Genomic DNA, 13,608 nt, shown 5'->3' with positions numbered 1-13,608 from the left:
TATTCAGTATCAGAGACAATCAAAAGCTAGTTTGGCCTGTAAAGGTCTTTCTCCAGGAAATGAGTTATGAATGAACAAATGAAGACTTGAAACATGGCAACGTTTAAGGGTCTTTGCATATTGTGCAGCAGAGGTGAGTTATATCTACCTTATGCTGCCCTTTGCCATCAGGGCCGCCATCAGGGGGTGACAACCATGATGGTTGCCAACTTGCCATCATCGATCTTCAGCTCCTGGCACCTCATGCTCTGGCACTTGTCATGCATGCATGAGAGTACAACACTGATGTGTATGGAAATCTCCATACTTGTGGTCTCATGATGAGCTAGACAATGCTTTATTACTCCAGGTGTTAGTGACTACTGTGGGAACTGACAGAACTTGAGAGCAGCAGCATCACCTTTTCTTACGTTTTACCATAAGAGAAAGTAATCAATATTTTAGCTTATGATATATGTTGACTGCATTGGAATTTCAATGAATGCCTTTATGAGCATTTCATAAAGATTTCATCTTTACAACTCAAATATTTAAGAAAGCTGTACTGCACTGAAGTTCATATTAGCTTTTATATTCATGATTGTGCTTTAAGAAAATAGACCCATGTAGAAATATCATAGATGCAGAAACGCCTATGCTAAAAGTATAGGTATATGGAGAAAATAATGTTGTCTAGGTTTAGTAGTTTTTTAACTTTTTTAATAGTAAAGTTGATTGCACAGCTAAACTGCATTAATAAAAAGCTTTAAAAAAAAAAAAAAAATCAATAAAAATGTATACATTTGCCTAATCATTGTGCGCCACTGTATAATGGGAAATGATGTACGTGCAATGTATTTTTTTTTTCCCCCAGTTTGTTATTTATTGTAATTTTACTCCATACATAAAGGAACAAAAGGAAAAAAAAATCAAAGGAAGATGTACCATTATACACTACATTAGGTATTCAAAACATTTTGTAGCAAATCAGATAAAATTTGATGAGCACAAACGCATCTGTATATTTGGTGAATTTGTACAGCTGTATGGTATCATGATGAGGATTACGTGCAAAAAAACCCCAAAAACTTAAATATAAGACCATGATAACTTGAATAAACTATGGCACTATTTTCATTGTTTTACCCTGATGTGTGAATTTTTGTCTGATACTCTATATGTTCTCCACTTTTTCAATCGTGTTTCCTCATCCTATCTTCTAGAGTGTATAGTGTATGCAGTGTGTGCAATGTGTATGCAGTGTATGTATAGTGTATAGTGTGTGTATAGTGTGTGCAGTGTGTATGCAGTGTGCGTATAGTGTATGCAGTGTGTGTGTATAGTGTGTGCAGTGTGTGTATAGTGTATGCAGTGTGTGTATAGTGTATGCAGTTTGTGTATAGTGTATGCAGTTTGTATGCAGTGTGTGTATAGTGTATGCGGTGTGTGTATAGTGTATGCGGTGTGTATGCAGATGCAGTGTGGAATAAGTGCTGCCACTTACCTGTCCCTCCCGTCCTCCTCAACTGGTGGTCCGGTGGCAAAGCATAGTTGGGCAGTGAAGAGGGGCCCAGTACTCTCCATGCTCGTTTCCCATCCAGCAGCAGCAGGGTCCTCTGTTCTCGCGATCCGTGAGAGCGTTGCCACAGGTTGCCATAGCAACGCTCTCGCGGATCGCGAGAACAGAGGACCCTGCTGCTGCTGGATATTCTTATAAGCGGCCGGTCCCTTTACATAAGACACAGGGGCGGCGAAACACCCTAGTGAGTGTTACCCGGGGCGGACCGTCCCCGCCGCCCCCCCACTTAGTACGCCACTGTCCTGATGTCAGAATGATGAGAATATAAAAATGTATGGCTATGAATCACAAGCAACTTTTCACCAACCCATCTGGCCCTAAAAAAACTCACCCTAAGCTGGGGGATGGTCAATTTACTGGTCCGAAAAAATGCATTATAACACCCAACCCCTAACCACAACTCTTCCATTCCTATTACCTTACTTTATCCACCTCCCACTAATAAGAATTAGATTAAATAATTTATCTACAGGATTTGGATAACTTGGGGGACTGGGCAGGCAAGTGGCAAATTAAATTCAATACAGATAAATGCAAAGTCATGCATTTTGGATGAAGGAACCCAGAAGCCACTTACTTGATAATTGATAAGCTGCATTATCTGAGATAAACTCAGTTTGCGTGTGTTTCGTGGTAGTAAATATCATGAATGAGTGTGTAGCTCATTTTTCTCTAGTTTAGTAATCTCACCTTATAATAAGTAATTGACATTTAATGAAAGAATTAGGGGTTTACTAAAAAAATCAATTTAACCAAATCCACCTCTGTGAAAGAAATATGTTCACTGATACTTTTATGAAAGGAATTGCTTCCAAAGTCCAAATTAAGCTCAAAAGGAGCAAACAAAGAAAAAAAAATCAATTAAATCAATTTGTTTGGTGGATTTGTGCTGGCGGGCAAATGACTCAGTCAAATACGACATTCTACAAACTCAAATAGTCTGTGCAGAAAAATATATAAACAAAAAACAAACTTAACTTATTGACAGCTTCCCAACGGCAACTTTTCACATAGGTGCCAAAATAGAACAAATGGATACACAGATAGGGGAAGACGCTGTCTGAACCTATAAAAAATTTATAAAACATAGTGAAGACTGTTACAAATATGCAATCACAGGCACGTTCTCGAGTACACTCACAAGATGTAGGTAGGAAATTCACTTAGAAATTGCCACCACCTACTCCTGTAGGGGGGGTCACACACTGAATCCACTGGATATAATGGATATGGAAAATCCGGAAACCAAACAGGAGAGCAGGAACAATAAGTATGGTAGAAAAAAGATATTTATTCTTAGATAAAATCAAAGGCACTGGTCCAACGCGTTTCGTTCAATCAGAACTTCATCAGGGACCTCTCAGGTTAAAATAGTAACATAAATTACACAATCTCCATACATAAAAAATTCCCGCTGTACCTCCCCTCATCCCACAGTCCCAATATATAAGACAGCTCTCAATCCTATTGGTGGTGTGGTGGGTGTGTTCAACCTTGGTTCCGGATTGTTCATCAACTTGCCGACTCTCAGCTGATCGTGGTATTCTTTCCCGCTTTTCAGATTCCCAAGACATCACCGGAAGTGACGTCTGCGTTCCAAACCGCACTTCCGTGCGTTCCAATGAAAGCTTTGCGTCCACAAGTATAATGACCTTCGTGAGTCCCCATGAGTGTTAGTTGCAAGATACTGACACATCCTTTCCGAGTATAGCTTTTTACCAATTGCGCATGTGCATACATTACTATGGGGACTCACGAAGGTCATTATACTTGTGGACGCAAAGCTTTCATTGGAACGCACGGAAGTGCGGTTTGGAACGCAGACGTCACTTCCGGTGACGTCTTGGGAATCTGAAAAGCGGGAAAGAATACCACGATCAGCTGAGAGTCGGCAAGTTGATGAACAATCCGGAACCAAGGTTGAACACACCCACCACACCACCAATAGGATTGAGAGCTGTCTTATATATTGGGACTGTGGGATGAGGGGAGGTACAGCGGGAATTTTTTATGTATGGAGATTGTGTAATTTATGTTACTATTTTAACCTGAGAGGTCCCTGATGAAGTTCTGATTGAACGAAACGCGTTGGACCAGTGCCTTTGATTTTATCTAAGAATAAATATATTTTTTCTACCATACTTATTGTTCCTGCTCTCCTGTTTGGTTTCCGGATTTTCCATATCCATTATATCCAGTGGATTCAGTGTGTGACCCCCCCTACAGGAGTAGGTGGTGGCAATTTCTAAGTGAATTTCCTACCTACATCTTGTGAGTGTACTCGAGAACGTGCCTGTGATTGCATATTTGTAACAGTCTTCACTATGTTTTATTAATTTTTTATAGGTTCAGACAGCGTCTTCCCCTATCTGTGTATCCAAATATGACATTCTGACTTTGAAAAAGGTGGATGGGGGCATGGTGCTTCCCAATATGGAGCACTTTTATAGCGTGGCTCACTTGACCAGAATAGTACATTTGACAAGAGACCCTCCCGACAGCTTGTGGATTTCCACAAAACTGGTGTGTGCCTATACCACTGGGTGCTATGCCATGGTTGAAATTGGTAGATTGCACTACATGTGCCCGCACTCATCCCTTGACAGGATCTACTTTAAAAAAATGTTCACAACCTTATTGCCTTGCCGACTGAGGAAGCACAAGAGCATGAAATGTTTCTTGGCAAAAATGTAATGGACTTATTTAATTTTATCACATGACAGGAAGCTTCCTATTTTGCATATCTCTCTTTACTAAAACTCCATAGCAGTAAAGAAAGTAAAACGTTTTAACCAATCAAAATGCAAAAGAGGGTTAGGTATTCCCAGAAAATAGGCTCCTCCTCCTCTTTCTTTACTGCTCCATCGCAGACAGGTCAGAGTTTTGGGCTCTTCCCTAATATATATATTTGACTATTATTTTTACTGTGTTGTATTTTTACATCTGTTTATTTTATATTCATTTATATATATATATATATATATATATATATATCTTTATTGTGCTATCTAGTACTGAATTATTTTCCTATCTATCGTTTGTACAGTGTACTGTCTTTAAATATACTTTTTCCTTTACTTTATTTCCATCTACTAGGTATATAATTTTTCTCTCCACTTGCCGCCCGCTGGCGGACCTGCCGAGGTCTTTCTTCCCCACCCTACCTTCTAACGCCGCATACATACGGCTGTTCTACCCTCTTTGCCGCTCTCGCGGCTTTCTTCACGCTCGTCTCCTCACTCGCGCGTCGGCCATTTGCAATCTCGCGTCTCGCGAGATTGCGGCCGCCATCTTGTTTTTTCTCGGTGCCGCGAGGGACACGCTCAGGAGACCGGCGGTTAATTACCTGCACTTATAGTTTGAGGTCAGTCTGTTAATTTACTCATTGCTGTACACAGGCACCAGGAAACTTTTGGCTGTGCCTGTCTGGAGTGCTGCTCCATTTAAAACTGCTGCTTATCTGGAGGTCGCCCTGTGGCCACCTCTGTTTTTCTCTGGGTGAAGCCCAGCTCATTGAAAAGCCCAATTGGTGTGGTGTTTTGGCTTCCAAAAGCCTCCTTTATTAACACTATCAGTGCATTACAATATATTTTTTACTATTCACCTGTGATACACTTACCTGTATATATATATCCTTAGATCCTGCTAGGATCATTTTTTTCAATACACCACAGACCCTGCTGGGGTTATTATCACACTATAATTTTGTGATTATATCTGTTGGGACACCACTGCACCCTGCTGGGGTCAGCCAAGTGTTACCTATATAAAAATACGTACAGCTGCACTGACCTCTATAGCTACTATATAATTATTTCGCCCTGTGCCATATATATTATCTGCTAGTAATAAAACATGGAAGCTTCTCAAAATACAGCAGACTTCCAAACTATGATAAACGAGGCAATAGCAGCCTCCATGGAGAAAGCCCTCTCCAAAATGATGGCCTCTACTACCGAAAAGAGAATGCCACCAAAAACCCACCAATCCCGACACGATTCAGATTCCGAGGATTCGGAACCACATAAGAGCCAGGAACCTTCCACTGGCAAACGCCACTGGGAAGGGGAAAAGGGCAAACAGAACCCTACTAAGGAAAAAAAAACAGCTAAAAAGCGTAAGCCCTCCACGGTCGCTACTCCGACCCCACTACTTAATTACTCCTCCGATGAGGACGACATGCAGTCCAAGTCCTTGGCCATTTTAGACAAGTGGCAGGCTGAAGTATCAGACGGACAGGAAGACTCTTGGGGCTCTGAATACGAGTCCCAACCCGGTCTACTTCCACACACACTACTGGGGGACTCCCAAGTGACCGATGCCGCGGTTAACCCGCCAGAGGACGAAGATGCCATCTTCGATCCATCAGGCCAGAGACTGTTCGACCCACGAAATCTAAGGCACCCCCGATCAGGGGACTGGACGCCCCCAGAACACTTGTCAAATTTTATGCACCTCTGGCTTCGAAAATCTATGGACAAGACGGTCCGCAATAGACTGCGTTCCGAATGCCCAAGACCCTCGCTACCAGACCATGTAGCGGAGACGCCCGAGTTTGACCAGGTGATGACAACCTTTATGTCCCGCGGGGGCCGTGACCCACGCAAAGGCGTGGAAAAAGGTTTCAGGGCAGTCCAAGACAAACTCCTGGACTCGGTGGGGCCACTTTCCAGGATCATGTACCTGGCAGATGACGCTCTCACAAAAGCAGACCAATTTGACGCGACCATGGTTCGCGAGTGGGCTCACGATGTACGGGAGTGGGCACAAAGATGCTTTTGCTTTGTGGGAAATACCAATGCTGCCCTTTCTTCTGAGCGGCGCAAAGCAGCTTTACTCCGTATTGACGGAAAGTTGGTGGAATTGGGCACCAAAGAATTAGGTCCTTTGGCACAGGGCAAACTATTTGGAGATCCTTTCCTCAAAGACTTAAACAAACATGTAAATATTTTTACTTCACTAAACAAAGCCCAATCGTCCATGAGGAGAGTGTTTAGAAATAACCCCACCAGGGGTGTTTTTGGAAGGGCTGGCCGCCAAAGGGGCCGTGCTGCCAGCCGATTCTGGCCTTCAGGCACCCGCAACTCGAGACCTCAACCATTCTTCCCCGAAGTGGGGTACCGTCAACAGTTCCCTTACACCAGAGGAGCAGACAGAGGACGTGGACCACGTACCCGTGGCAGAGCTCTCTTTTCCACAGGTAAGCAACCAATTGATTCCTTCTTTCTCCCATCGTATTGCAGGTCCTTATCTCCCTTTTCTTTCAGGAATGGCGAACCATTTCCACAGGCAGCTGGATCCTACAAACGGTGCAAGGCTATATGATCGACTTCACGTCCCAACCACGACAGACGGTCGCTCCATACCCCATCAGATGTTCAACCGAGAACTCCGAACTCATTCACAAAGAACTACAAGACCTACAAGCGAAAGGCGCAATCGAACCCGCCTCCGGACCACAAGGCTTCTTCAGCAATATATTCCTGGTGAAGAAGAAGACAGGGGACTTTCGCCCCGTCATCAACTTAAAACGACTCAACGAATATGTTACTTACAGGCACTTCAAAATGGAAGGCATACACCTCCTGAGAGACCTATTACAGGACAAAGATTGGTTCACAAGATTGGACCTAAAGGACGCATACTTTTCAGTACCCGTCCACCATGCCTGTCGACAATTCCTGCGATTCCATTGGCAGGGCCGCCCCTGGCAATTCACATGCCTTCCTTTCGGCCTCAGCTCAGCCCCATGGTGTTTCACCAAACTACTCAAGCCCGTGGTCGCTCACCTTCGTGCACAAGGAATTCGGTGCATCATATATCTGGACGACCTCCTGCTTTTCTGCTCTGACAAGTCCAGACTAATACACCACACAGGATATGCCACAGACCTTCTTTCATCCCTGGGCTTCATAGTAAACTTCCACAAGTCAGCCATGACACCTTCTCAAACAGTACAATTCCTCGGATTCGAGATAGACTCCACCACAAGCACTCTACGACTACCGGCGTCAAAAATCTCAAACATTCGCAAAGAACTGCGCAAGACCATTCGCGCCCACACCATTCCACTCCGTGCCCTCGCTCGAATAGTGGGACTCCTCTCAGCTTCCATACAAGCTATTTTCCCGGGCCCGCTCCACTACAGGGCAATGCAACGCCTCAAGGCTTCTTTCCTCAGGCAGAACCCATCTTACGACCAACCGATTCCAGTAACGGAGGAGGTCCGACAAGAACTCAGTTGGTGGCTAGACAGCATGGAAGCATGGAACGGTCGAGCCATCTTTGGGAACACACCCGACATAGTCCTGGAATCAGACGCCAGCAACGGTGCATCAACAGGCGGAGCATGGACCTCTCAAGACCTCCACATGCACATAAACTGCTTGGAACTCCTGGCAGGATCTTTTGCCATCTGCAGCCTTGCAAAAGAAAAGACGGACTGCTGCATCCTCCTTCGGATGGACAACATCTCAGCAGTCCGCTACATCAACCGCCTGGGCGGAGCGCGCTCCCGGATTCTGTCAGAAATAACGAAAGAGATTTTCGACTACTGCTTACCCCGAAACATCTCCCTCAAAGCGGAATATCTCCCGGGGGACATGAACCTTACGGCAGACTGGTTCTCACGACATTGGAGGGACACCAGCGATTGGAAACTGGATCCCCAAATATTCCAAAGTCTGCAACAACATCGAGGTCCATTTCACCTAGACCTATTTGCGTCTCGCAACAACAGGCAAACACAGACATACTTCAGTTGGCTACCGGACCCGGAGAGCGCAGCAACAGATGCTTTCCTCCAACCATGGCCGACCACCTGGGCATACGCCTTTCCCCCATTCGCCATGATAGCCAGGACCATACACTACCTGAGGCAACAACGAGTATCTCTTCTACTCATCACACCTCTATGGACGGGACAACCATGGTTTCCAGACCTCCTAGCCCTATCTCATCAGGATCCCCTCCTACTGCCATCGCACCAGTATACCCTCAGGGATCCGAAAGGGAGCCCCCACCCACTGATCCTAGCCAACCGACTCAATCTGGTGGCCTGGACACTTTCCGGGGTACCTGGCACGTCGGCGAACTATCGCAGGCTGCTAAGGACCTCCTATGGGACTCATGGGCTCCAGGAACCAGACGATCCTACCTGTCCGCTTGGAATTCCTGGTCCGATTGGTGCATGGAACGGACCCTTGATCCATTTACGGCCTCTATCCCTTCCATTTTAAACTACCTAACACATCTGTTCTCAACAGGACGGTCATACAGGACAATTAATGTAGTCCGCTCCGCCATCTCGGCGGCCCACGTTCCTATTATGGGGACCCCAGTTGGTAAAGACCCACTAGTATGTCGACTCCTCCGGGGCATCCGCCTACAACGGCCCCCCGAAACTAGATATTCACAACTCTGGGATGTCGAGATAGTCCTACGCTTCCTGAGGGAATGGCCGACCAACGATAGACTATCACTCCGACAACTATCAGCAAAACTAACAATTCTGCTCTGTCTAGTGTCCTTCCGCAGAGTTTCAGACGTCCGGGCGTTTGACATAGACGCATTCTCGGTCTCCCCGGAGGGGGTCACATTCCACATATCACGTCGCACGAAATCGGATTCTTCTACAGTTTTCTATCCCTTCTTCAACTCCGACCCACAGCTCTGTGTCGTAGCCACTCTCCGACGCTATGTTGAAGTTACGCTCCCGATTCGGACACCACCTACTGGACAACTCCTCGTGTCGTATGTTCGACCACATGTCCCCATCACTTCCACTACACTCGCCAGATGGGTTCGCTGGATACTTTTGTTGGCAGGCGTAGACGCTTCCTTTGGGGCCCACTCGGTACGAGGAGCAGCTGCATCCACAGCCTTCTCTGCGGGCGCATCATTATCGGACATCCTACGTGCCGCAGACTGGTCGAGAGAATCTACGTTTCGTACCTTTTACTTTCGACCGAACTCTAACGCGGCCATGTCACTCTTTTGATTATGCTAGCGTCAGTGTACCTATAATCTTAATTTTAATAATGACAGGAGGCGAGTATTTTCCCCCCCTTTCCCACCCGGGGAAGATAGAACTGTTAGTACTATCGCTATGTAAGATAGAACTGTTAGAACTAAACGCTATGTTCTCTCCCTCTATTTCATATCTGTCTCTAAGCTATTATCTGTCTCTAAGCTATTTTCTTCATCGCCTGGGGACAGTAAACTGTTATCTTTTGTGTCTCTCATTTCGCATATGTTGCTAATATCATTGCTGGGTCACTGCCATTATAACAACCAGTAGGAGACCAGAGTCTAACCCATTTCACACTCTCATTTCAGTTTAACTTCATCAGTCTGGAGTTTCAAGAGCCACTTTGGCGAAGTTTCAAGACAACAACTCTCCATGAGGACTGTCTACTGTTGCACGCTCACCCGTTGACGTTGGTTGCAGTTTGATCATGTCACTACTGCCGTTTCTGCTGTTGTGCCTTCCAGATCTCCTTGAAGAACTTTCTCTATGTTACAATATTAACTTTTCTCTGTTACGATGTCGCTTTGAAAGAGGAGGAGGAGCCTATTTTCTGGGAATACCTAACCCTCTTTTGCATTTTGATTGGTTAAAACGTTTTACTTTCTTTACTGCTATGGAGTTTTAGTAAAGAGAGATATGCAAAATACTCGCCTCCTGTCATTATTAAAATTAAGATTATAGGTACACTGACGCTAGCATAATCTTCAATTGTTAAGTACAATATTGCCTTTACATCTATTTGTTACTAGCTGCTTTAGTGTTTTTATTATTTTATTTGTTAGATCCATTTTATCCAGCAGTATTCACTGTCCAGCCTGATCTTCTGTTCCAGAGATCATCCTTTGGGTCTCTGCCACCCCATTAAGTGGCATCAAGTCTGTAAAACCTAGAGCTAGGATTCTAAGGCTCTATATATAAAAAATAAATGGAAATAGTTCATACATATTACACTTTTGGAGTTATTTCTTTTATTCTAAATTTAAGCTTGAAATCCTATCCAAGGGAAGGTGTGATGCTGCCTGAAAAACAGACACGCTATTTATGGAGTCAGTATTTTTAGGCCTAGATTCATTTGAGTGGATCCAACAATTTTTTACCATTTAGAATCCCTACCATAGCCATCTACACTATATATTTTTTTCTTTGTTTTTTTTGTGTATGGGGTATATTTCTGCCATATCCCTAATTTAATGGTAATGTGTTCACTTATAACAGGATTTTTAGGCTACACATTTCCTTATTAGTAGTTTATGGTATCGTGTATGATACCTATGAATGTGGGCTGTGTATGAGGGCTACTTGTGGAATTGTGTGTGTGAATGGAAATGTCACATTGTGTGTTTGGTAGTGTTTATGTGTGGGGGTGTTTGGGGTATTGCATGTGAGAGGCTGAATGTGGGGTTGTGTGCATGTATGTGGATTGTTAGCGGGTTACGTTTGTGCGGATTGTGTGTATGTTTGTTTGTGGGCTGTTCGTATTATTTGTATGAGGGGAGGGTTATTCTGCATTTCTGTGTATATCTAGCAGTGTGGGTGGCTTCCCTGGGTTCCAGTAGGGACCAGGCACAGGTCAAGGACAGGAGCTGCAACAGCAGCTGCAGACTGCTCTACTACAATGTGGATTCCCATTCACAAATGCTGGGAGGAAGTGATCTGAGATCACTTCCTCTATGTGCTGCAATGCATACATTGAGGATTGTCCTTCACCACCTCTTCGTGGCAGATATCTGAAGTTTTACTGGGACTCCTCATAGGCCAGAGCCTGTTTGGCTCTAGCAGCCTTGAGTGCCGTGCAAAGACACCTTGAGTGCCGTGCATGGCACTAGTACTGTAGGTTGCCTACCCCTGCACTATACATACACTGCATACACATTGCACACACTATACACACACTTCATACACTATACACACTGCACACACACTGCACACACTATACACACACTGCATACACTATACACACACTACATACACTATACATACATTGCATACACACTGCATACACACTTTATACACTTTACACACACTGCATACACTATACATACAAGCTGCATACACTATACATACACACAGAATACCTTATACACACAAGCTGCATTCACTATACACACACTGCATCCACTACGCAAACACACTGCATCCACTACGCAAACACACTGCATCCACTATGCAAACACACACTTATACATGTGTGTGTGTTTGTGTCTGTGTGTGTGTCTGTGTTCAGTGCCAAATACATTAAAAAAAATTGCAGTTGTTTTTTACATTTCAAAGTTGGGGGGGGGGGAGGTGCCAAATGCTCCAGGTACGCCCCTGCATCAGGATCTATGCGGATCTCAACTTGCCTTCTAATACGCACCATTTTGGCATTAATTGTGACACTAGAGTTTTTAAACCTATGCTGTTTTAAAAGTTCTGGCAACAACTAGCATGTACATTATCGGTGCACAGGAATGATACAAGAAGTTATTCTGGTGCAATTTGCTATATACACTCCTCTAGCCCTGGAGCACATTGCCGTGTTGTGACCCAATAGAATGATTTTTTTTTTTTGTTCTGTTTTTTTATTTCACTTATTTTTGACTTACCTGAACTATGATTTAGACTGATTTTTACTATTTTATTTGTGCTATCTAGCAAACGGCATTTTTTAAGTATCTTTACTTCATCAAGTATCTGTTTGAAATTATTAACCTGTATATTAACCTGTATGTCTGTATTATTTATTTATTTGTCAATTTTCAAAGAATTGAGTATTGCACAGATTTTCCCTTAGCAATCTCATATTTCTTGTTCTTACATATGCCAAGCTCTTAAAGCTACAAACAGCAATCCTTTTCACATACATTTTTACATAATGATTATACAAAACAGACATACCGATGCATCGTGGGACGGTTGACCATCCTGTTTGAAGACATTGAATACTTGTTGAGGTTTTTCCACTTGCAATAACAAATCCGTTGTTGCATTCAAATAGCAGAGTTTCTCCAACCACAAAGATTTTTTTATCTGGTTCGTACTTTCCAACATGTAACTGAGTAACATCACAGAATTCTAGAAAAATCAATTGATAATAATTAGGTAAATAATACATTTCTCAATCTCTAAAATAAATATAAGTAATTTAAGACACAGCAAAACTTTAGGCACTTGGGGAAAGTAAGTGGGATTATTTACCAATAGATCAGATAAAAAAAAGAAAAAAAAAAAAGAAATGATGCATTTTTTGTATTGGGTTAATCAAAGCACCATGACCACTGCAGTGCACATACATTGTTTACCACTGTGCATCATCGGGGCATCATTAGCCAGACTAGAACATGTCAGTTCTGTTTATACTTAGCATCTGTCATTAGCACATACACCATGCTGGTGACAGACAGTCTTCCCTCCATGATGCTCTTGCAGCCCATGCTGCCCACCGTCCCCAACATTCGCCCCCTCCATCAAGGATTAGGTTGAGGGAGAATAGAGGTGAGGTTTAATTTTTTTTTCCTTTATTTTTTTGGGAGGTGAACCAGGATAGGAATGGTTACTCTGACCAAAACAGAATTTGTATTAAAGATATTCAAAAAAATATTTACATGCTGCTAAAGTTAATCCTGCCAATCCACCATTAGCAGCTTTCCCTGGGTGCCACTGGTTCTGCACTTTCTTTTAATTTGAATGGAAACACTAGCTCCCTGGCAGCTGTTCGCATGAAGAAACCCACAAATTATCCTCAGCGGTATTTAGTTACGATTGTCATGGAGCTAAAATCGGTATGAGGATTTCATGGGTTCCCGGTCACCTCAGTGGGACTTAGCAGCGAATGTTATGGAACTGTTTTCGGTATGAGGTGACTGTGCAGTTCCCAGACAACTTGTTTTTTAACGACTTTGCAACCAGCCAGGAAAGCGCTTTTTGGAGGGAAGGTGCCTGAGACATAAACACTACGCTGATGGTGTCCCGGCGATAGCTAGGGAGTGGGTTTGGTGAAGGTACCCAGTCGGGGTACCAGGCGGTCCTCCAATATATATTA

The 13,608-nt window shown here is 43.7% G+C and overlaps 1 protein-coding gene across 1 annotated transcript in view; it reads right to left on the bottom strand.

Annotated features, from left to right (window-relative positions):
- The window catches only part of CFH (complement factor H), a 1,233,551-nt gene that overhangs the window by 149,585 nt on the left and 1,070,358 nt on the right, over positions 1-13,608 (bottom strand). The window contains exon 11 of the mRNA XM_063428115.1: positions 12,465-12,641. Within this exon, the coding sequence (XP_063284185.1) occupies positions 12,465-12,641 (177 nt within the window). The remainder of the gene's footprint in view (positions 1-12,464; positions 12,642-13,608) is intronic.

Source organism: Pelobates fuscus, chromosome 7 (genome assembly GCF_036172605.1).
Source record: "Pelobates fuscus isolate aPelFus1 chromosome 7, aPelFus1.pri, whole genome shotgun sequence".
NCBI lineage: Eukaryota > Metazoa > Chordata > Amphibia > Anura > Pelobatidae > Pelobates > Pelobates fuscus.
The sequence above is the reverse complement of the archived record's forward strand: the minus strand, read 5'-3'. Positions and strand labels throughout refer to the sequence as shown.